Source organism: Podarcis filfolensis, assembly GCF_964270895.1.
Source record: "Podarcis filfolensis genome assembly, chromosome: W".
Classification (NCBI taxonomy): domain Eukaryota; kingdom Metazoa; phylum Chordata; class Lepidosauria; order Squamata; family Lacertidae; genus Podarcis; species Podarcis filfolensis.
Genome location: NC_139619.1, coordinates 39430332 through 39455001, shown reverse-complemented (window position 1 = coordinate 39455001; position 24670 = coordinate 39430332). Strand labels below are relative to the sequence as shown.

At 39.9% G+C, this 24670-nt stretch overlaps 2 protein-coding genes across 2 annotated transcripts in view; one reads left to right on the top strand and one right to left on the bottom strand.

The window, feature by feature from the left end:
* LOC310753812 (inositol polyphosphate 5-phosphatase OCRL-like) overlaps positions 1-24670 on the top strand; it is a gene marked incomplete at both ends in the record, with an annotated part of 1016056 nt that overhangs the window by 371891 nt on the left and 619495 nt on the right.
* LOC310753904 (magnesium transporter NIPA2-like) overlaps positions 1-24670 on the bottom strand; it is a 394748-nt gene that overhangs the window by 25356 nt on the left and 344722 nt on the right. The window contains exon 2 of the mRNA XM_083595259.1: positions 9798-9945. Within this exon, the coding sequence (XP_083451385.1) occupies positions 9798-9936 (139 nt within the window). The 5' untranslated portion in view covers positions 9937-9945. The remainder of the gene's footprint in view (positions 1-9797; positions 9946-24670) is intronic.

The following is a 24670-nucleotide window of genomic DNA, read 5'->3' as shown; positions in this document are numbered from 1 at the left end:
CTGCAAAGGAGCCTTTTTAAAGGCTCCGGAGCGGCATCGGGGAGCGCGGTGCTGAGAGCCGCTACCCAGCCCGTGGAGTGAAGCCGCGTCGCCATTGACGGAGAGCGCCGATTCCTTCCTGACATTTGGAATTTAATTGGAATATCCGTGAGTAAGACTGAACAACAACTTTAAAAGAAAAATATTCAGAAATTGGCTGAAAACGGAGAAGGCAAAAAATAAGGAAGTCTGCCTTCCTCGGACTGCATGTAACCAAAGCAACGAAATAGGAAGCTGCAATTTGACAGGAAGCAGCTTTAAAATTGACGGACTCAGACATTGGACTCAAATCCCCCCCTTAGCAGGCAGGGGCAGGGGGGGAAGATTTGTGATTTGTCTTACCTGCATGGAAGAAGTATAGAAGGGGAAATTTCTGCCGTTTTGAACCCTTGGGGAGGACTGCTTGGAAAGTGAGTCACCGGGATTGAGAACTGTCATCAGAGACTTGATACAAAGTTGGAGCTTTGCTTTTTGACAATAAGTAAAGACCTTACTTGTTACAAGTTTGGCACTTTGGAAAGATACAATTTGATATTACTTGGAAAATATTGGACAATTGGTTGTTACTTTTGTTACCTCTGAAGGGAACTTTTGTACTTGGAACTTTGAACTGCTCCCTCTAGAGGCTGCAGGAAAACAGTTATTATTTTTACTGTAAGGGACAGGCTTGTGGAATTTTCCATCTGAAAGTAATTCCCGTGGGAACGACCTTGGGATATGAGTGGCCCAACAGAAGAGAGAATAACAAGGGCTAAGAGTAAAGTTGATCAGAAAAGAAGAGGCTCAATTACAAATCCAACTGCAGCTGCTACAACCCTCTCCATGGATACAGTGACAATAACAAAGGCATTAGTCAAAATAAATGAAACTCTGGAAGTGCTCACAAAGCAGAGCACTGAAAATTCCAAACAGTTGACTGAATTATCAACAAAATTGGACTTGAATACAGAGACAATAAATAAATTAGTCCAAGAAAATGAGATAACTAGAAAGATCGCAGAGGAGGCAAAAACCTCTGCAGAGGAAGCAAAAACTTCTGCAGGAAATGCACAGGAAAAGTTAGTACCAGTCTGTAAAAAGCTGGAAGAACATGATGCTGCCCTGTCTTTATTGGAACTACAGAGGAAAAGTAGAAATTTGAGATTAAGATTGATTCCAGAAAGTGAAAAGGACAATTTGATAGACTATCTCACAAAAGAATTTCTGGATTTTTGGCAGGACAGCTTGAAAGAGGAGGAATTCAAGATAACAACTGCTTTCAGACTGGGTAGGAGACAGAACAGAAAGAGCCCAAGAGACTGCTTGATAACTCTGAGATCTCAGGAGGAGAGAGATAAGATATTAAATTTACATTTTCAAAGAGCCCTTGAGATTGAAGATTTTCTTGTGCAGATTTTTAAAGATATTCCTAAATATATCTTGGAAGTGAGGACCTACTACAAGGATTTGGTCACCCTATTGAGGAAGAACAACATACCATTCAGATGGGAGTTCCCACAAGGCCTGTCTTTCAACTATAAAGGAAAGAAAATCAAGATAAAAACAGTGCAAGATAAAGAACAATTTCTGACAAGGAACGAGGAGGACCTTTTGAAGGAAACGGTGGAACCTACGGACCTAGAAGATTTACCAGACATTTCAAACCTATCCTTTGGGGCTAAAATACCAACAGAAGAGGATTTGCTTGGAGCAGCTGGAGGAGCAACTAAATAAACAACAAGATGTCTCTGCAAATTCTAAGTTGGAATTGTAACGGACTCAATTTGCCTAGGAAAAGAAGGGAAGTTTTCCATATTTTAAAAAAAGAACAATTGGACTTGATTTGCTTACAAGAAACCCACGTGACTAGAGTACACCGAAAATTACTTATTAACAAAAGATTAGGACAAGAATTTATTTCATCGGACAAAGTGAAGAAAAGAGGAGTGGTGATTTACGCAAAGGAAAAGTTGGCCCCTAAATTAATATTTAAAGATGAACAAGGAAGATATTTGGCAATTGAAATTCAAGTTCAAGGAGAAAAATTATTGATAATAGGAGTTTACGCACCGAATGAAGGGAAGTCAGAATTTTTTAAGAAATTGCATGAGACATTAATGGACTTTTTGGATTACAATGTAATTTTAATGGGAGACATGAATGGAGTGGTTTCTACAAATATGGACAAAGCACAAAGACAGGTGATCTCCAAGGATGGGAGACTACCTAAGACCTTTTTTGAAATGACTGACAATATGAACCTGATTGACATTTGGAGAACAAGGAACCCTCTTGAGAGAGAGGGAACTTTCTTTTCTGAGGCAAAAATGACTTGGACTAGAATTGACCAAATATGGGTAACTAGTGGGATGGCATCAAAGATTAAGAAAGTGGAAATCTGCCCAAAGACTTGCTCCGACCATAATGCTGTAAAGATGGAGATGAACCCAACAACAGCTGGTTCCTTTAGATGGAGGATGAATGACTCCCTGTTTAGAGATGAAGAGGTGTATAAAAAGGCCCAGAAAGAGGTAAAGGACTACTTTGAGATAAATCTGAGAACAGAAGTGGAAAAAAGAGTAATTTGGGACGCAAGTAAAGCCGTCATGCGAGGATTTTTAATACAACAGAATGCCATAAAAAGGAAGAGACAGAATGAGAAGAAGGATAAGATCTTGGAAAAGATAAAAGAAGGAGAAAAAAGATTGAGATCTAAACCAAAGTCACATGAAATTTTGAGAGAAATTAAGTTCTACCAGAGACAATATATGGAACTGATGAATCAAGAGATAGAATGGAAAATAAAACAAATGAGACAAAAGACATTTGAATCGGCAGATAAATGTGGGAAACTCCTGGCATGGCAACTGAAGAAGAGACAAAAACAGAATACGGTTACAAATTTAGAAGTGGAGGGAAAGAACATTTATAAACCAAATGAGATTAGAAATTGTTTTCAGAGTTATTTCAGGAGACTTTATGCACAAGGGCCGGTGAATGAGAAAGAAATAGAAGAATTTCTTAAAAAATATGGATTACAAAAAATTTCCGAACAAAGTAAAGTGATTTTGAACCAGAAGATAACTGATCAAGAAATTGAGGGAGCCATTCAAAATATGCAATTGGGAAAATCTCCAGGACCTGATGGACTGACCTCCAGATACTACAAAGCTTTGAAAGAATGGCTTATACAACCGTTGAAGGAGGTCTGCAACGAAATTTTAGAGGGGAAGAAGGCACCGGAATCGTGGAAAGAAGCGTATATTACACTTATACCAAAGTCAGAGACTGAGAAGAATCAGGTTAAGAACTACCGCCCTATATCATTACTTAATGTGGATTACAAAATTTTTGCAGACATTTTGGCAAAAAGATTGAAGAGAGTTTTGGTGGGGGAGATTCATAAAGACCAAGCGGGCTTTCTTCCAGGAAGACATTTGTCAGACAATGTGAGAAACATAATAGATATTATGGAGTTGCTGGAAGTTAATATTAATACTAAGGCAGTATTAATATTTGTGGATGCGGAGAAAGCCTTTGACAATATTTCTTGGAGTTTTATGAAAAAGAATCTCCAAGGGATGGGGGTAGGCCAAGGTTTTGAGAATGGTATAGGTGCAATTTATTCTGAACAAAAAGCAAAACTGATTGTAAATAATGTGGTAACAGAAGAATTTGCTATTGAAAAAGGGACACGACAGGGGTGCCCAATATCCCCATTACTTTTTATATCTGTCTTGGAGGTTTTATTAAACATGATCAGAGGGGACCAGCTGGTTAAAGGGATTCAGGTCGGAGCTAAACAATATAAATTGAGAGCGTTTGCAGATGACCTAGTATTAACTTTACAAGAGCCAGACACTAGTACGAGAAGAGTTTTAGAGCTAATACAAGTATTTGGTCAAGTAGCAGGATTTAAGTTGAACAAACAGAAAACGAAAGTATTGGATAAAAACCTAACAGTTGCTGAAAGAGAGAAGTTCCAGAGTGAAACTGGTTTAATGGTAGTAAAGAAGGTGAAATACCTGGGGATTAATTTGACATCTAAGAATGTGAATTTATTTAAAGATAACTATGAGAAATGTTGGTCAGAAGTTAAGAAAGATTTAGAAGTATGGTCAAATTTGAGACTTTCCTTGTTAGGCCGAATCGCTGTTATTAAGATGAATGTCTTGCCGAGAATGTTGTTTTTGTTTCAAACATTGCAGATTTTGGATAAAATGGATTGTTTCAAGAGGTGGCAAAAAGACATATCTAGATTTGTCTGGCAGGGCAAAAAGCCCAGAATAAAATTCAAGATACTAACTGATGCAAAAGAAAGAGGGGGGTTTGCCCTGCCAGACTTAAAGCTGTATTATGAATCAGCGGCTTTTTGCTGGCTGAAAAGCTGGCTGCTTCTTGAAAACACAGACATTTTGGATTTGGAAGGGTTCAATAACAGATTTGGCTGGCATGCATATATATATGGTATGACAAGGTTAAAACCCACCAAGGTTTCAAAAACCATATTGTTAGGAAAGCACTATACAATGTTTGGATTCGGTACAAAGATTTGTTGGAAAACAAAACCCCTAGGTGGTTGTCACCAATGGAAGCCAAGGAAGTGAAAAAAACTTAATATGGAATCCAAATGGCCAAAATATTGGGAAATTATAGAACATGAGGAGGGAAAAGTGAAATTGCAGAGTTATGAGAAATTGAAGTCCAAAGTAAGAGACTGGCTTCATTATTACCAGATAAATGAAGTTTTCAAATTGGACAGGAAAATTGGCTTCCAGGTGGAGAGGTCAAAATTAGAAACAGAGCTATTGGAACCCAATACTAAGAATCTGTCAAGAATGTATAACTTGCTGTTGAAATGGAATACACAGGATGAGACGGTTAAATCAGCTATGATTAAATGGGCACAAGACATTGGTCATGACATTATGTTTGCTGACTGGGAACAGTTATGGACTACCGGTATAAAGTTTACGGCATGTAATGCCTTAAGAGAGAACATTATGAAAATGATCTATAGGTGGTACATGACCCCAGTCAAGCTTGCAAAAATTTATCATACGCCCAATAATAAATGTTGGAAATGTAAGGAAACTGAAGGTACTTTCTACCACCTTTGGTGGACGTGCCCAAGGATCAAGGTCTTCTGGGAAATGATTTATAATGAAATGAAAAAAGTGCTTAAATGCACATTCGTGAAGAAACCAGAAGCCTTCCTCCTGGGCATGGTAGGCCAATTGGTGTCAAGGAAAGATAGGACGTTTTTTATGTATGCTACAACAGCAGCAAGAGTACTCTTAGCAAAGTATTGGAAGACACAAGAGCTACCCACACTGGAAGAATGGCAGACCAAGGTGATAGACTACATGGGACTGGCTGAGATGACTGGCAGAATCCGTGACCAAGGGAAAGAGACGGTGGAAGAAGATTGGAAGAAATTTAAAGTTTATCTTAAGAACTGTTGTAAAATTAATGAGTGTTAAAATGTCTTGGGTAATGCAAAATAGAATTGCAGTGACAAACAATTGGATATGAGAAAAAAGATTTAAAGAAAGTGTTATAAGTAATTGAAATTAGGGGTTGCTGGAAAGATTTAAAACAGGGATGCAGAAAGGGGAGGTATGGGGAAGTCGTTGAAAGAAGGTTTAAGGAAAAAAGGTTAAGAAATTATACGTGTTTATATGTTTGTTTGTTTATGTATTGTGTTGTATTGTCTTTTAATATGTGTTGAAAAACCAATAAAAAATTTATTAAAAAAAAAGAAAATACAGGAACTATAGGTCTGCCAATCTACCCTCACTCCCTGCAGAGTGGTTTGAAGCTAAACGAAATTATAAAGCTTTGATTAAAGAGAAAAAGCTTCAGGCCCAAAGGGGAGAGTGGCCCCTCGAAGGAGAGAATCAGTCACCTTTTGGGAAATAGTTGCAAAAGGATGGCAAGATTCCCCTTCCGAAGTGGAATATACCATCTCTGTTGGGGTTTGGGAGTCATACTTCCAATCCTTATACACAACTAACCAACATCTACAGGCTCTGTCCCTAACTCTGAGTGATACTGCTGCTGAGTGGCCCCTGGTGTCAACTGAAGAAGCTCGCAGGCTCATTCAGTCTCTTAAACCTGGCAATGCTCTTGGTGCAGACAATATTTCATCTGAGCTTCTTAAGGCCAATGTTGATTGGTGGGCCCCACTGCTTGCTGCCTTGTTCACCAGCATAGATCAATCGGCTACCATCCCAGAGGATTGGGGACTAGCAATCATCATCCCATTACAGAAGAAAGGGAGCAGATCGGACCCTGCTAATTACAGGCCAATTAGTCTCCTAAGCATTATCAGTAAACTATATGCTGCCCACTTATGTAATAAACTTGAGGATTGGATGGAGCGAGAACATGTCCTTACAGAAGCACAAGCTGGTTTCAGGGCAAACCGGTCAACTTTAGTCCAAGGCCTAGTACTTCAACATCTTGCGGAAAAATATACCTCAAGAAAAGGAGGATCTCTCTACACAGCTTTCATAGACTTTAAATCTGCCTTCGATTTAATATCACGAGATAGGCTTTGGGAAACACTAAGCGCCTCAAACATAGACAGACGTCTACTGTGTCTCATCCGCAGTTTATACGAAAACACTCGGGTACAGGTTAGGTGTGACAGACAGGGCCATTTATCCAAGGAAATCCAAATCTACCATGGTGTTAAACAAGGCTGCATCCTTGCACCTACTTTATTCAACTTCTATATTAACTCCTTAGTAGGAAACATGGAGAAAGAAATTGGCTGGTACACCCCTCCCGGTTCTCTTATATGAGGATGACGCAGTTCTAATTTCCTTCTCCTGTATAGGCCTAAGAAAACTTCTAAGATTTTTCACTGTTTATTGTAATGTCGAACAATTAACAATTAACTATAGCAAATCCAAAGTTATGGTGTTCTCTAAAAAAAGAATGAGACACAAATGGAGAATTGACAATCGACCTATTGAACAGGTAAAGGTAAAGGGACCCCTGACCATTAGGTTCAGTCATGACCGACTCTGGGGTTGTGGCGCTCATATCGCTTTATTGGCCGAGGGAGCTGGCATACAGCTTCCGGGTCATGTGGCCAGCATGACAAACCTGCCTCTGGCGAACCAAAGCAGCGCACGGAAATGCCGTTTACCTTCCCACCGGAGCGGTACCTATTTATCTACTTGCACTTTGACGTGCTTTCGAACTGCTAGGTTGGCAGGAGCAGGGACCGAGCAACAGGAGCTCACGGGGATTCGAACCGCCGACCTTCTGATCTGATTGAACAGGTTTCATCTTTTAAATACCTGGGTATAACCTTCCAGGAAAAGGGTTTGTGGCATTATCAGGTTAAAAATACTATTGCTGTCAGGGAACTGGGGGCTGAGAAGGGGGAAAAGCTGGGGAAATACAGAGAGAAGCCTCTGATCGTAAGCAGCTGCACCTCGTCAGAGGGGGAGGATGACGAAGGGTTGTCAGGAAGCAATGAATCAGGGAGGGGGAGCAACTTCCGGGGTTTAGCTCTTCACGTAAAAGAGGAAGGAAGAGGGGAGGGCTCTGCAAATGGTTATGCTGGAGAAAACAAAAGGAGGGGTCAGTCTCGGCAACTGAGACCGAATGAGCCAGACATGCTTTTGAGAGCTCTGTAGTGTAAATAGTAAAATGGACCTAATAAATCCTGGAAAGCTGGCTGGAGTCCTGGGCTCTTATCTCTTCTAGCACCCACCAATCATCCCTGACAATTGCAAATGCCCAAAGATCTACCAAAGCTATTATAAGGTTTTTCTATGGAAAAGGGGGCCAATATATTCTGGCAGCCTCCCAGGTCTTTGCTGCAAAAATATTCACACAACTGACATATGGCTCTCAGATCTGCAGCTTCTTAAACCTTGCTTCGTTAGAATCATTGCAAACTAAGTTCTATCGCTGCCTGCTGGGATCCCTTCTTGTGTGTCTAACATAGCTGTCCACCTGGAGGTCGGGCAAATCCCTGTTAGCACTCAGATATGGATTCTGAAGATCCATTATTAGTTAAAACTTATCTTTTTCCCTGTTGGGTTGGCACCCTTAACCCTACTGGATTCCTACCAATCTAAATGGAAAGCTACACTGCATGAAAAGCTAAGAGGCTTGGGGTTTTCCCCACAGGCTCTGATAGCTGTAGGTTATGCGAAAGCTAGAGCAATAATCCACTAACGAATTTGGGATGTGGAACTGAAATGCCACATGAGTGAGATGAATAAACACCCAGCAATAAAAGATAATGGGAGAGGATTTACCCTGGCAAATTATTTGTCAAAATTACAAATACCTAAATACAGATGGTCATTTACCCTCGCTAGATTCAACGTGCTGCCATCTGCCTTATTGCAGGGCAGATTTGAGGGTAAACCATACGCTGAACGAGTCTGCGCCTGCGGCTTGATGGAGGTAGAAACTGTCTCTCTTTTTTTTAAAAAAAAATAATATTTATTAGAGTTTCAAACAAATCACAAAAGTGAAAAAATAACAAAACAAAAAAGAATTGAAAAATACAAAATACAAAGAAGTAAAACCAATTAAAAACAAATCAATCCTTCCATGTCTTATCTTTCATTTGCTTGTTTCCCTGACCTCCTCACACCTCCCTTTTCTGTATTCTAGTTCAATAGTTGTTTCAGCAAATCCTTACTATTTTTTTCCTTTATCTTAATAGTTTATCTTAATATATTGTAACTTTACATTCTCAGCTGTTAACAATCCATTTTTACATACCCCTTTGTAACATTACTGCTAAAACCACATAACTTCATTCCAACATCCTTCTAACATTCCTTAATTTTACAGTATTTCTGTAGATAATCTTTAAAATTTCTTCCAATCTTCTTCTACCGACTCTTCTCCCTGGTCTCGGATTCTGCCTGAGGTAGAAACTGTCTCTCATGCCTTGTTACGCTGCCATTTCTATGGGGATATATGCTCCGTATTTATTACCCCTGCTATGCAAAAATCTCCAAATGAATCTGAACTTCAGTGTCTAAAATCCCTGGTAGAGGACAAGGATCCTGAGATCACGTTAAGAGTAGCCAAATTATGTGTGATTGCCATAAAACTTAGGGAACAAGCTGTGTTATCATCATTATTAAGGTTTTAAATGATAATTTCAGGTTATATGTTAGTGACTAAGTTTTAATTTATATATTTTTAAACTGTTGCAATATCTGTATTGTCCCTGTTATAGGTAAAGGTACCCCTGCCCGTACGGGCCAGTCGTGTCCGACTCTAGGGTTGTGCGCCCATCTCACTTAAGAGGCCAGGGGCCAGCGCTGTCCGGAGACACTTCCGGGTCACGTGACCAGCGTGACGAAGCTGCTCTGGCGAGCCAGCACCAGCGCAGCACACGGAAACGCCGTTTACCTTCCCGCTATAAAGCGGTACCTATTTATCTACTTGCACTTAGGGGTGCTTTCGAACTGCTAGGTGGGCAGGAGCAGGGACCGAAAGACGGGAGCTCACCCCGTTGCGGGGATTCGAACCGCCGACCATACGATCGGCAAGTCCTAGGCAATGAGGTTTTACCCATAGCACCACCCGCGTCCCTGTTATACCTACTTGCAAATTCAAATGTATCCCTATCGTGTTTTATGACTTTTTTGATATTGTATGTGGACTGGAACTGGTCTGTGACCAAAATAATAAAATCCATTCATTCATGGACAGCCTGGTTTCTGGGATTTTTCCCATCCACAACAGATGGCATGGTAACTCTGTGAGCTCCTATTCAATATTATTACCTGCTCTGAGAGCACCTCTGCTACTGAGCTTGAGAAGTCCCTTCTTCTTTAGGATAAAACTTCCTACAATGAACAGGCTAGAGCTGAGAGCCAAGCCCAGTGCGCTGTAGAAGTCATAACGCCCCATCGAGTCCTCCATTTCAATCACCTCAAGTTTTGAGAGAGAAAGATGAGAGTGTAAATGTCTGTTCCAGAAGAACAGCCATGTTGAGTCTGCAATAGCAGGAAGCCAAAAATACAGTGATGCAACACTGGCAGGTTACATCCTATGAAAGGTTCACTAAACAAGCATTCTGTCCTACAAGCAACTCATGTTCTACCTACATGCTTCCAATGGACACAGTGTCCTTTAAGTAGAAGTGATTTTTCTGTGAAGTGGCCCAATGTTCACTAATAGGGTAAACATAACTAGCTTCCCTTTGCTTCTTTTGACAGAAGGAAAAAAATGATTTTTTTCTCCTTCAGGCCTCAAATACTCTAGGGGTACACTGGTATAATCATAACCTTACGGGGACTATTTACCTCTCTTGTACTACAGGTGTTGTGGGAACTACTTGTTAATGATCTTCCATAAGTCTTTTGAATGGCAAGTGAATACCTGAAAAAGGGCCTATATTTATCCCCCTCTCCCTTCGAGGTGATGTTGTAATATTTAGGTGTCTGTGAGGCCAAGACTCAGCTGACTTTGGGGCATTTGTAAGCTAGCAGAATTTTGGGTGTTGGCTGTGACTCTCTGGAGATCTGGAGTTGCGTCAAACGCATATTAAAAAATTCGGGTTGCACAATTAAAAGTTGATTTGACACCCACTTAAAACAAAAACCCCCAAGCCTGGGACTTTTGGGATATAAATGCACTGGAAATCTGGGGGCGGCGGCAGCAGAAAAAACTGGACATTAAATAACATCTCCACAAACCAATCAGGATGAATGTTCAATAAACAGGTTGCCTGGAGCAGCAAACTTTATGGCGAGTGTTCAGCCCCTAAACTCAACCTGCGTATTTGCAATTAAACACAAAAAATACAAAATGCCAGTAAGTCTCCATATACCCATATACTCTTAGCTGTTTTGTAGGCTGCCTTGAAAGCTCCAGAGTAGATAGGCAGCAAATTTTACTTTAGATACACGAGCCAGCGCCTGCCAACCACAAACCAGCAAGCTAACATAAAACATGGGTCTGGGTTAAAGGCGGATCTACACGGATCCTCATGGATCCTCCCCTTTTTAAAAAATAACTCCAACAAATCCAGTGTCAAAACACACCTGCAAGGCACGCCTACAGACTGGACTAAAAGAAACGTGGATCCAACACTTTGCTGTGCTGCAGCACCACAAAAACATGGATCCGAGGCATGGATCCTCATGAATTCATGATTTTTATATTGAAACAAAATGAAAACATCATGATGCTCTAGACTACATCTTAGTCTGTAGGCAGAACCAAACAAATCACGCATCCACTGTTTCGTGGTGCCGCACTGGCACAAAAACATGGTTAAAAACACGGATCCTGATGGATCCTCATGATTTTTGCACTAGATCAGCCCAAAGTCACCATCAGATCAAATATCATGGCCATGGTCACAGGATGCACCACAAAAATCACGGATCCACGGCTTCCTGGTGACACCCTGGCCCAAAAACGTGGTTTTGAAGCACGAATTCTCATGGATCCTCACGCTGTTCGCATTTGGCCAAGCCAAACTCACTGTCAAATCACACATCATAGCCAGGGGCACAGCCTGCACCAGAAAAATCACAGATCCATGGCTTCCTGGTGACACCCTGGCCCAAAAACGTGGTTTTGAAGCACGAATTCTCATGGATCCTCACACTTTTCACATTTGACCAATCCAAACTCACCATCAAATCACACACAAAAATCATGAGGTGCACTACAAAAATCACAAAAATGCACTTACCTGCACTGTTAATGTCACCACTGGAACATTATTATTAGATCCGATAGGAGAATGTATGACTATATATTGTACCAAGATATGGTTCATCTTCAAGAACAAATCAAAGACATGCTGAAGTATGAAAGAGGAGAAAAAATAAGAAACTGCTTACATACTGTCAACTAATATCCAGATTCAAGAAAGACTGTATGGCAAACAGTTAAATCAGTGAAAAGACAGAATTTGAGTCTATCATAACAGAGTTTTACCTTTTGGGTAAAATTTACAAACTATTACTCAAATATGACACCAAGCCCGAACAAGCAAAACCTTATATGACAAAATGGATGCAAAAAATTTAAGAGCAGTTTACAGTGGAACAATGAGAGCAATTATGAATAAAGGAATAAAATTTACTGCAAGTTAAGCCCTAAAACAAAATTGGTACAGTGGAACCTCGGGTTGCGGACATAACCCGTGATGGAGGCACGTCCGCAACTCGCAGAGTTCGCATGTTGAAGCGCTGCATCTGCGCAGGCGCTGGCGCAATTTGGAGCTTTTGCGCATGCGTGAGCGGCGAAACCCGGAAGTAACGCGTTCTGGTACTTGCGGGTTTCCTGCGGTCCACACCCCAAAAACACGTAACCTGAAGTGGCCGTAACATGATGTATGACTGTACAAAAGTGTTCTTTCAATGGTATATAACTTTGAAAGATATACAGAGGATGAATAATGAAATGAATGGACATTGCTGGAAATGTCATAGACCTCAAGGAACCTTCTTCCATTTATAGTGGACCTGTGAAAAGACCAAAAAGTTTTGGAGGAAAGTTCATTTCAAAATTAAAAAATGTAACCCCCCCCTAAATTTGCATTGGACCCCAAAACTATGCCATTGGGAATGACTCCTTCAGCTACTGTATTGTGAAATCATCAGTGGAACGATTTAGTTATATGACCACAGCAGTCAGAGTGGTGTTGGCTAACATATGGAAATCTGACATATGTCCTGAAATAGATGCATGGAAAGAGAAACTATCAGAATATGCAGTAATGGCAAAACTCGCCAATTTAGTAAATAATAGACTCATGGAGAAACATAAATATTTATAATTTGTATACAACTTAACAGAACTGTAACAAAATGAACATCTGTATGGATTTGTATAATAGACCTTAGGTTACAAAAAATATTTCCTGTTTAAAAATAGAAGCTTTGTGTGTATATGATAAAGAAACATATAGTAGAAGAAATCTTGTCTGTCTGATCTAGAAATGAAATCATATTTTTAAATAATTTTTGTTTTAGATGTTTATAATCATATATGGTATTTCTCCAATAGCAAACTACCTAGAATTGGAAATAATATTTAGTACACTAACCTTTGTTTAACTCTTGATAAATGTCAGCTTGCTGAGTTATTTTGTACCATTGTGATTCAATGTTATATTTGCGCTCAACAAGGGAAACCCACATGACCTGAAGTTGTTGCTGTGCAATGCTAGGTCAATGACTCATAAGACCACTGCCATCCATGATTTGATCGTGGATGGAGGACTTGACCTGGCATATGTAACAGAGACTTGGTTGGATGAAGCAGATGGGCCTGTCCTAGCTGCTGCTTGTCCACCAGGTTTCTCTTACGTACAGCAACCCAGGTGATGTGGGCGGGGGGTGGGGTTGCAGTGATTTTTAGGAAGTCACTAGCTTGCATCAGGCATCCTACTGGGAAGACCCAGTTCTCTGAGTGCATGTTCTGGAGGTTGGGCAGCAGGGGCAGTACAGGATTCCTTTTGGTGTACTGACCTCCCCACTGCACCAAGGATTCCTTGCCCGAGCTGCTTCAGGTCGTGGTGGATGTTCTCCTGGAGACACCTAGTTTGGTTGTCCATGGGGATTTTAACCTCCATGCCAACACGACCTTACAAGGGGCTGCTTGGGACTTCATGGAAAGCATGGCCTCCATGGGGCTGTCCCTGAATAAGTTTGGCCCAACTCATAGTCACGGACATGCCTTAGACCTGGTGTTCACCTCTAGTGGCGTGCGTGATCTGACACTAAGTAAAAGTGAAACAAAAGAAGTGCCATGGTCAGATCACTTCCTGGTGCAAGTGGACTTCTCCGCAACCCTTCCCCTCTGCAGAGAGGTGGGACTGATTTGGATGGTCCGCCCCCGCCACTTAATGGATCCAAATGGGTTCCAGCTGATTCCCTGGTGGCCCACTGGAATGTGGAGTTAACCATGGCTATCAACTGTCTGGCTCCGAAGTGCCCACTCCGACTCCATGGAGCCCGGACAGCCCCGTGGTTTTCTCTGGAGCTGAGGGCGAGGAAACAGTCGCTGAGACAGCTAGAGCACCGGTGGCAGAAAACTCATTCTGAATAAGGGAGAAGAGTTGGTGGAAGAAGATTGGAAAAAATTTAAAGTTTATTTACAGAAATACTGTAAAATTAAGGAATGTTAGAAGGATGCTGGAATGAAGTTACATGGCTTTAGCAGAAAGGTTATAAAGAATTAAGTAAAAATAGATTGTTAATGGGTCAAAGTGGAAAATTTAAGGTTAGATTGGGTTAAGATAAATTATGGAACAAAAATTGAGTAAGATGGAAAGGATTTGCTGAAACAGCTAATTGAACTAGAATACAAAAAAAGGGAGGTGTGAGGAGGTCGATGAAACAAGTAAATGAAAGATAAAGATATGGAAATATTGGATGTGTTTTTATTTTTTTTCCCTTTTTTTATTGGTTTTAATTCATTTTACTACATCCAACATTAAAACAAGTGAAGAAATAAACATACATAACACATACATACAAAAAAGGAGTACATAAATAAAAGAAATAATAATAATAAAAAGAACAAAAGAAAAAACATCACCTAATATAAAACACCAACTAACTAACTTACATTAACTAAATAGCTAAATAACACACAACATTAATTGACTTCCCTTCATCTCGGTTTCAGAATATATTATATGATTTTTTATCTGCAGTTTCTTTTCCTCAAAAGACTCTTTACGTCACAAGTGTTACGTCACACCTACTGTGATTTTTAGATTTTTTACCTCTTTTTCCATGTATGTCATAAATTTATTCCATTCTTTATTAAACTTTATGTCTTTTTGATTTCTTATTTTCTGTGTCATTTTTGCCAGTTCTAAATAGTCAAATAGTTTGGTTTGCCATTCGTTTATAGTTGGGATTTTTGATGTCTTCCAATTCTGCGCTATTAGAGTTCTGGCAGCCACTGTCGCATACTGAAAGAGTGTTTGGTCTTCCTTTTTGATTTCCTCCCCAATTATCCCCAGCAGAAAGGCTTCGGGTTTTTTTATAAAGGTATATTTGAGGATTTTTTTTAATTCATTGTAAATAGATTCCCAGAATTTTTTGATAGGCTCACACAACCACCACATATGATAGAAATCGCCCTCCTTGATCTTGCACTTCCAACATAATTTATCACCAGTTTTATATATTTTTTCCAATTTTACGGGCGTTACATACCACCTATACATCATTTTATACATATTTTCCCTGGGTGTTGTGCATGCCGAGAATCTCATACCTTTATTCCATAATGCCTTCCATTTATCAAACTCTATGTTATGTCCGAAGTCCATTGCCCATCTGATCATTACCTCCTTTACTTCTTCATCTTTGGTGTCCCATTCAAGTAACAGGCTATACATTTTCGATAGGAGTTTTGTTTTACTTTCTAGTATTTCAATCTGAAATCTAGATTTTTTCTCACTTATCCCATTCTTTTTATCCTCAGACCATATAGAATTAATTTGGTGAAATTGGATCCATCCTGTCAATTTGTTCTTTATTTCTTCATAAGGCCTAATCCTCCAACCAGTCTCTGTTTTTACTAGTAGGTCTTCATATGTCCATCTTTCTCCTTCGATGTTTATTTTTTTTATTGTCAGGATATCAATTGGCGATAGCCACCAAGGGGTCTTCTGTTCCAATAATTTTTTGTTTCTTTCCCACACTTCCAGCAGTGGTCCTCTAAAAATGTGGTTAGAAAACCCTTTATGAACCTTTCCCTTGTTACGCCATAGGTAAGAGTGCCAACCAAATCTTATATTAAATCTTTCTAAATCTAACAAGTCTTTATTTTTAATAACAATCCAATCTTTGACCCAACAAAGACACGAGGCTTCATAATACAACTTTAAATTTGGAACTGCAAATCCTCCCCTATCTCTTTGATCTGTGAGTAGTTTAAATCTGATTCTGGGCCTTTTCCCTTGCCAGATAAATTTAGAGAGTATTTTCTGCCAATCTTTAAATACTGAGGTTCCCCTGATTATCGGTATATTTTGAAATAGGAACAATAATTTCGGTAATAAACTCATTTTAATCGCCGCCATTCTACCCGACCAAGAAAGTTTTATTCTATTCCAGGTGTCTAAGTCCTTCCTTATTTCTTTCCATGTAGTTATGTAATTATCTTCCATCAAATTTATATTTTTCATCGTTATCCAGATTCCAAGGTATTTTACTTTTTTTGTTACTTTAATACCAGTTTGAGATTCAAGATGGTTTTTTACCTCCTCTTTCACATTTTTAGTCATCATTTTAGTTTTTGTTCTATTTAATTTAAAACCAGATAATTTTCCAAATTCTTCTAACAGATCTAACACCTTACTAACACTCTCTTTTGGATCCTCTAAAGACAACATAAGATCGTCAGCATATGCTTTCAATTTGTATTCTTTCACTCCAATATTTATTCCGCGTATCTCTGAAGTTTTCCTTATCTTATTTGTAATTATCTCTAACATCATAATAAACAGAAGAGGTGACAGAGGGCACCCCTGCCTTGTACCCTTCGAAATTTCAAAGGGTTCTGTTAAGTTATTATTGATAATTAATTTGGCACTTTGTTGTGAGTAAATTGCTTTTATTCCTTCAAGGAATGTGCCCTCTATCCCTGTCTTTTCCAAACATTTTATAAGAAAGCGCCAGGATACATTGTCAAAAGCCTTTTCGGCGTCAATGAACATTAAAGCTGCGGGGATTTCATTTTTGCATTCTAAGTATTCAATGATGTTTATTGTATGTCTTATGTTGTCTTTTATTTGCCTATTAGGTAAAAAACCAGCCTGATCGGTATGGATGAGGTTAACTAGACACTTTTTAAGTCGGGTCGCCATTACGTCTGCGAAGATCTTGTAGTCATTGTTCAGTAATGAAATTGGTCTGTAGTTCTTAATGATCTGTCTGTCCGAATCAGGTTTCGGTATCAACGTAATGTATGCTTCTTTCCAGGATGCTGGTGTTCTTCCTCCTCCTAAAATCTCATTCATTACTTCACATAGCACCGGTGTTATAAGTTCTTCTAGGACTTTATAATACTTGGCCGATAGACCATCTGGGCCTGGGGCTTTCCCCAGTTTCATCCTCTTTATCGCCTCTTGAATTTCCTCTACTTTTATGGGTTTGTTTAACAGACTTCTTTCCTCTTCCGATATGTTGTTAATTCTGTTTTCTTCTAGATATTTTTCTATTTCTATGGCATCTTCTTCTTCTCTTTTATATAGGTTTTCATAGAATTTGAGGAAGCTCTTTTTTATTTCATTAGGGTCCTCCAAGATTTGTTCTTCTACTTTTATTTTATTAATAACGTTTTGTTTTTTCCTTTTTCTCAGTTGCCACGCCAGAAGCTTTCCAGTTTTATTTGCCGATTCAAAAATTTTTTGTCTCATTAACTTAATTCCCCATTCTACCTCTTGATTTATTAATGTTGAGTATTGTGCTTGTAATATCTTGTACAGTTGCTTGTTCCCTTCATCACTCGGTTTTTCTATCAGATTCTTTTCACATTCTCTCAATTGTGTAATTAACTCTTCTTTTTTTCTCTCTCTCACCTTTCTTCTTTGACTATTTTGTTGTATCAAAAAACCTCTTAGCACTGCCTTACTGGCATCCCAAACTATGTCCATGTTTGTCTCCTTATTGATATTTAAATCAAAGTAGTCTTTTAAGGTGGTTTTAGCCTTTTCAATCACTTCTTCTTTTTCAAATAAATAGTCATTCATTCTCCATCTGTACATACCCTGAGTTTTCCAATTTAAAAGTAATATTATTGGGTTGTGATCAGATAGTGTTCTAGGAAGTATCTCACCTTTCAACACTCTTATTGTTAATTCTCTTGATACCCATATCTGATCCAGCCTGCTCCAACTCTGATGCAGCTCTGAGAAGTGAGTGAATTGTTTTGTCATGGGGTTTTTATATCTCCATATATCTATTAAGTCTAAATTTTCCTCGAGGTCATTAAACGATCTCGGAAGTTTCCCTTGATTTAGATTCTTCCTCTTTGAGCTTCTGTCTAGTTCTGGTTTCGGCACTCCAAGTAGGACCAGTTTATTATTCTCTAGATTTAATAAGACTTGTTCCAATTTTTTTGAAAAACTCCAACTTATTTGTATTTGGCGCATAGACTGTCACCACGTTGAGTTTTTCTCCCTGAAAATTGATTTGCACTCCTAAGATTCTTCCTTCCTCGTCCTTACATATCAATTTAGGTTCTAATTTCTCTTTCACATAAATTGCTACCCCTCTTTTTTTCTTGGAATCTGAGTTAATGAATTCTATTCCCAACTTTTTATTTATTAAAATATGTTTGTGTTTTTTGGCAACATGTGTTTCTTGGCAGCAGATCACATCAACATTTTTTTTCTTTATAATTTTCTCAAATTTATTTCTCTTGGACTTTTCATTAAAGCCATTCACATTCCACGACAGAAACTTAAGGGTCATTTCAGCTAACAACCCTCTATCCTAATTTCTGATTTAAATTCTGGTGCTTCTGTTTCCAATAGTCTCTACCTCTTCCCCCTCCTTTTCCTCCCCCGATCCTGCACCCTCCGCCTCCTCCTCTGTCTCCCCTCCCCTCCAATCCCTCGGCCTCTTTCCCTCCTCTCCCTCCTCTTTCCCCCACTCTCCCCTCTCCTCTTCCAAATCTTTCTTCTTCCCTACCCAGGTCCTTTTCGTATCTTCTCAAAAACTTTCCTGCTTCTTGTGTGTTTATCAGTTTGAACTTTTTATTCTTATAAAAAAAGGAAATCCCTTCTGGGAATTCCCATTTGTACTGTATTGTATTTCTCTTCAGGACATTTGTTAAATGCCTGTATCCTTCCCTCTTGCGCAGAATCCTAATTGGAATTTCTTTATAGATAATGATTGGACAACCTCCAATGATTAACTTTCTTTTATAGCTTGTTCTTAATATAGTATTCTTCATTTCCATTGAATTAAATATTACTAAACAGTCACCAGGGATTTTTTTTTATTTGATTTGTTGTGATTTTCCTCTTATTCTAAACACACTTTCTATCGTGTATGCTACTTGTTCTTCTTTTATTTCCAACCATTTTGCAAGTTCTTTAACCATTTTTTCTCTTATATCTTCATTTACTTCTTCTGCAACTCCTCGGAATTTTAAATTAAGTTGTTTCTGACGCATTTCTGTCATGGCTAAATTGTCCCATAATTGGTTTTGCATTTTATTTAAATCTTTTACTTCTTCCTTTAATTTTTCTGTTTCTTTTTTTTGGTCTCTCAGATCTTTTTGAGTTTTTTTATTGGTTTCTTCAATTATTTTTGACTTGGCTGTCAAGTCTTGTACCTTTCTAGAGAGTTCTCCTACAGCACTTTCTATTTTCTTATCTATCTGTTCCTGTATTTCTCCTAATTTGTTTTCCATATGCAATTCATTTTGCTTGAATTCCTCTTTAATCTTTAGCCATAAAATGTCTAAATCTCTAATTTCCTCTTGTCGGGATACCTTTCTCTCTCCTGGTGTCCCTCCTACTTTTTTCCCATTTTTCCCCGACATTTTATGGGTTAATTCTCAGTGGCTGGCTTTACTTTTTTCTCTCTCCCCTAGGGGGCTCACAATCTTTCCTTTACCCTTTCAGTAATTTCAATATCTTTATTTATATATTCCTATATTATTTTCTTATATCACTTTGCCACTCTTATTGACATATCCTCTTTAATTACCATCCAACCTATATTCCCCAAAGGAAAAGAGAGATCTTTCAATGGCTTATTCAGAGTTATCCAATCCCATTAGCTTTACCAATAGTCTTTTGTTATCATATATTTAAATTGTGTTAATATGTTAGTATAGCTGTTTCAACAACAAAGAAGGAGAAAGACAGAACAGAGGGCAAAAATCAAAAATAATATTCTCTTTTTACAGTCTAGAAAAGATTGTTCAGTTTCTGTACTCTTCAGCCACTTGTCGGCCTAATCCGTTTCACAGAAAATACGTCAGACTTTCATTGTTTTCTATTACCTCGAGATTTGAATTTATTAGTTCACTTTATGGTCCTAGAAAGGATGTAGATATTTCAGGGAGTTCTCAGTGAATTATATCAAATAGTCTCCAACTTTTCAGAATCTGAAGTTATTCAACATGTCATTTACTTAAAAAGATGTCTTGGTTTAAATACTAGTCCTGCTTAGGTTGGTGGAATCAGGGTAAATTTTCCTCAGGGCTAAGGGTAGGGAAGATAGTTTATTAGTTATGTTAATTATAATGGGAAGCAAAGGAGAAAGGAAGATATAAGGTAAGAGAAGAAAACAGATACATAGAAATAAGGAAAGAGAAAAGAGAGGGACAAAATAACCAGATAATTTTCTAATTCAAATCAAAATGTAAATATCCTGAATACCATAAGAGAACATAAGAGAACAAGGAGAGAAGGGGAGAAAGTGGGAAGAGGAAAGAAGCCAGGGGTTTATGAGCGAGACATAAATGCAGCCTCTGTGGAAAGTTCCAGAGTTCAAGGGGTCCTAGGGTTCTTTGGACTAAAGTTCAAATAAACATACGTAGAATAAATCCCAGAAGCGTCGATAAATTCCCAGGGTTGGGGGAAGTTAGAGAAAGTTCTTTTTCCGAGTATTTATTTAATTTCTTTGGGTCGTATTTCCAGCTGTCCTTTTAAGCAGTTCTAAGAAGCTCCGTTTTAAATGGCTCTATGAAGTTTCCTTGCTTGCTCTTTTTTTTTTTTTTTGTCTGCCTCCCCCGAAAAGAGCAGAGCATGTGTCATAACAGTGGAATGTTTCAAGTTCTTTTAATTCCCCACAATAAATCCCGAAACGTTTACTTTGTATTCACTCAGTCACTCAGTCAGGCGAGGGGATACTTCCTTCCTCCACCTTGCGACTTTGTAGCCTGCGCCATTTTAATCCTCTTCCGAGGTGAGTTCCTAAATTAAATCATCTAACATCCGACGTTCTCTTAGTGTATTTTCAAATTTTGTAGCATTAAATAAGTCTACTCACACTAAGGGTTCCGTTCTTACAGTTTTGGAGGTCAGTCGCATTCTTCAGTGGGAGTCAGAGGCATCGTAATACAGGGTCGTTGCTCTCCCTTTTGTGCTAGCGGTTTCGCTGCCTCGAGATCTTCCAAGAAAAAAAACCCCCGAAAAAACAGCTGACCGCATCCACACGGCTGGGTATCTCTCCCCCAAGGGTCTCCCCCTTGGGATTTTTGGGGGGCGCAGTGCCTTTGCGGCACCCCCAAGCCCCTGTATTACTCGGAAAACTCCTCCGGAGATTTTCCTCACTCCCTGTCTGTTTGCGACGAAAACCGGAAGCCTCGAAATATTGGATGTGTTTTTAAATGCTTGTTTTTCTTTTTTCTGTTTTACTGTATTTTTTTTCTTTTTTTTCTTTTTTATGTATTTAATCTTTCATTTTTTCATTCTTCTTTTTTTCTGTAATCTTTAAACCCTTAATAAATATATATATATATTTTTTAAGAAAACTCATTCTGAATAAGTCTGGACACGGGTTAGAGCTGAACGTCGAGCCTACCAAGTGGCGACAGCGTCGGCGAAAAAGACTTTCTTCACCGCCTCTATTGCATCTGCAGAAAATAGTAGCAGGAGACTCTTGTAAAGACCCCAAAATCTCCTGCAATGATTTTGCAAAGTTTTTTTGCCGATAAAGTCGCTTAGATTCGGAAGGAGGTAGACACCACCATAGAAGCAGGGCTGTGGCAGGAGAGTGCTAGAGCCCTGTCTGGTCAAGTTGCATGGGATCAATTTTAATCCTTTACCCCTGAGGATGTGGACAGGTTGCTTGGACGTGTGAAACCAACCACCTGGGCCATGGTTTTGAAGCATGGAGCCTCATGGATCCTCACACTTTTTGCATTGGGCCAACCCAAATTCACTGTCAAATCACACATCATAGCCAGGGGCACAGCCTGCAGCAAAAAAACCCCTCGGATCCACGGCTTCCTGGCCACTCCATAGCCCAAAACCGTGGTTCCGAAGCACGGATCCTCATGGATGCTCAGTGTTTTTGCATTGGGGAACCCCAAATTCACCGTTTATTCAAACCGCAGATCTGACCACAAACATCATGGATCTACTGCTATGTGGCCCTGGCCAGATGCTACCCTGGATATATTAGCCAATTTTTAGGTGGGTGTGCTTGGATGGAGGAAACGGAGTCGGCTGAATCTCTATCCATTAAAGGGGGGGGGGTCCAATGGCTGGGCTGGAATGATTTCGGTTCGGTTTGCCAGCTCCCAGCTCTTCATGGGGAGCAATAGTCACCTGTAGCCGCCATCAGGAGTCCCAGTGTGATCCTGGACACTTCTGTCTCTATGGAGGCACTGGTCACAAATGTAGCCAAACTGGCATTTTTTAATCTATGCCAGGTTAGGCGATTGGTACCGTACCTGTCACTTTCCAACCTAGCCATGGTGATCCATGCAGCAGTCACCTGCAGACTAGACTACTTTAACTTGCTCTACACCTGAGCTGGGGAGGGCAGGGTATAAATGCCACAAATAGATAGATAGATAGATAGATAGATAGATAGACAGACAGACAGGGCTACCCTTGAGACTGCTCCAGAAACTCCAAATGGTCTAAAATGCAGATTCATTGTAATTATCTGCATTGGGGCAGGCATGGGCGGACTTGGCCCTCCAGATGTTTTGGGACTGCAGCTCCCGTCATCCCTGACCACTGGTCCCGTTGGCTAGGGATGGTGGGAGTTGTGGTCCCGGGGCATCTGGAGGGCCGAGTTTGCCTAGGCCTGTATTGGGGCATCTGGTCAGCCGCTTCAAGAACAGGATGCTGGACCAGGTGGGCAATTGGCCTGATGATTATTATTTAAATTTCTATATTTTAATGTATTTTTTATCTTTTGTTGGAAGCCGCCAAGAGTGGCTAGGGAAACCCAGCCAGATGGGTGGGGTATAAATAATAAATTATTATTATTATTATTATTATTATTATTATTATTATTATTCCGTGACCTTTCTTATCTGTGGGAATTATCTTTCAATACACCCCCCAAAGAGCGTGATGCTCATCTTACAGCAACCTACTGGTGTTCCCTGGCCCAAAACATATCCAGCTGTCCTCAACCAGAGCCAGAGCCTTTTTGGTGGAACGCTTTGTCGAATGAGACTAGGGCTCAGTGCAATCTATCTCAGTTCTCTCACTCGCTGGATCATCACCTTGTCGTGGTGAGTGGGCTTGCACATTCCTATGAACCTTGTGAGTGAAGCCGTTGGGAATCTCGTACTCTCAGCAGGGTCACCCAAGGCGGTAAGGTCAAAGGGAATGAAATATACTCGGAGTCCTGTAGTGATTTCATGCTCTTTATTGCAGCTTGTAAAACAGTGATTGAATTGCCCCCCAAACCTCAGGATTTTATATACATTATTTACACAATGAGTCCCGTGTGTTTTTCTGATTCTGCTTCGATCCTGGAGCCTGATTGGTTTTTTCCTGCAAGCCAATCAGTTGTTGCATTCTAGGATCCTACTTGCCTATTGTTCTAGGATCCAAGCTTAGTACATAACAGGGAAGGAGCTAGACAAAGAATGTTCCAAGAAGTCATCAGCGGCAGAACAGGCGGATGATAACAAGCGGTATGTTACAACGGCTGTGAAGAAGGATGAAGGCTGCAGCAGATAGAATCTACCAGTTTGTCGTGATTACTTATGCCATCGGAACAGAGCCTTACTGCGAAGACTGTGCGTTGGTCAGCATGCACTGATCTACACACATAAAACAAATTCACGCACACAAACCTCAATAATCCCATGGCGATCGGCAAATGGTTACAGGGGCAGGATTGTGAAATCTGGAAGCCCCTAGTCATGAACCAGCACATGAGCGGTGGATACAGATTCAGTCGTTCTGATTCAAGGAACGAGGCAGTTGAGCAGCTCAGCAGCTGTATCCAAGACTGAGCAGCCCTTTTTAGGATCCACTCTGCTCACCCCAAAAAGGGGGAGGGGCTAGAAAAGGTGCCCTAAGCATAGTCTGCCTCCCTTTCCCCCTGACTGGATTACCATGCCCAGTGGGGTCACCACCCAGGGGCTGTAAAAGACAATTGAACTTTAGAACATGGAATATATGGACTTTGTCAGATAACACAGACAGCAAACGTCCTAAACGCAGAACTGCCATCATTGCAAGAGAGCTGCGACGTTTTAACATCGATATTGCAGCACTTCAAGACTCTCGAAGAGCAGGCGAGGGACAACTGAAGGAAGAAAAAGGAAGCTACACATTCTTCTGGAAAGGTCTATCTGAACAAGAACATTGAATACATGGGTAGGCTTCGCTATGAAAAACGACCTTGTGAAGCTCCTGTCAGAAGTCCCTACTGGCATTAATGAGGGACACTCAACCCTTCAAATAAAGCTCACAAAAAACCAACAGGCTACTATTATAAGCGCTTATGCACCAACACTGGATGCCGATGAAGACATTAAAGAAAAAAATTACTCTCAGCTGGATACCATCCTATCAGAGTTGCCTAAGGAAGATAAAATTATCCTCCTGGGTGATTTTAATGCAAGAGTTGGGTGAGATTTTGATGTGTGGCCTGGGACTATTGGGAAAGGAGGAGTTGGCAACAGCAACCAGAACAGAATCTCACTTTTGACGATATGTGCAGCGCAAAACCTT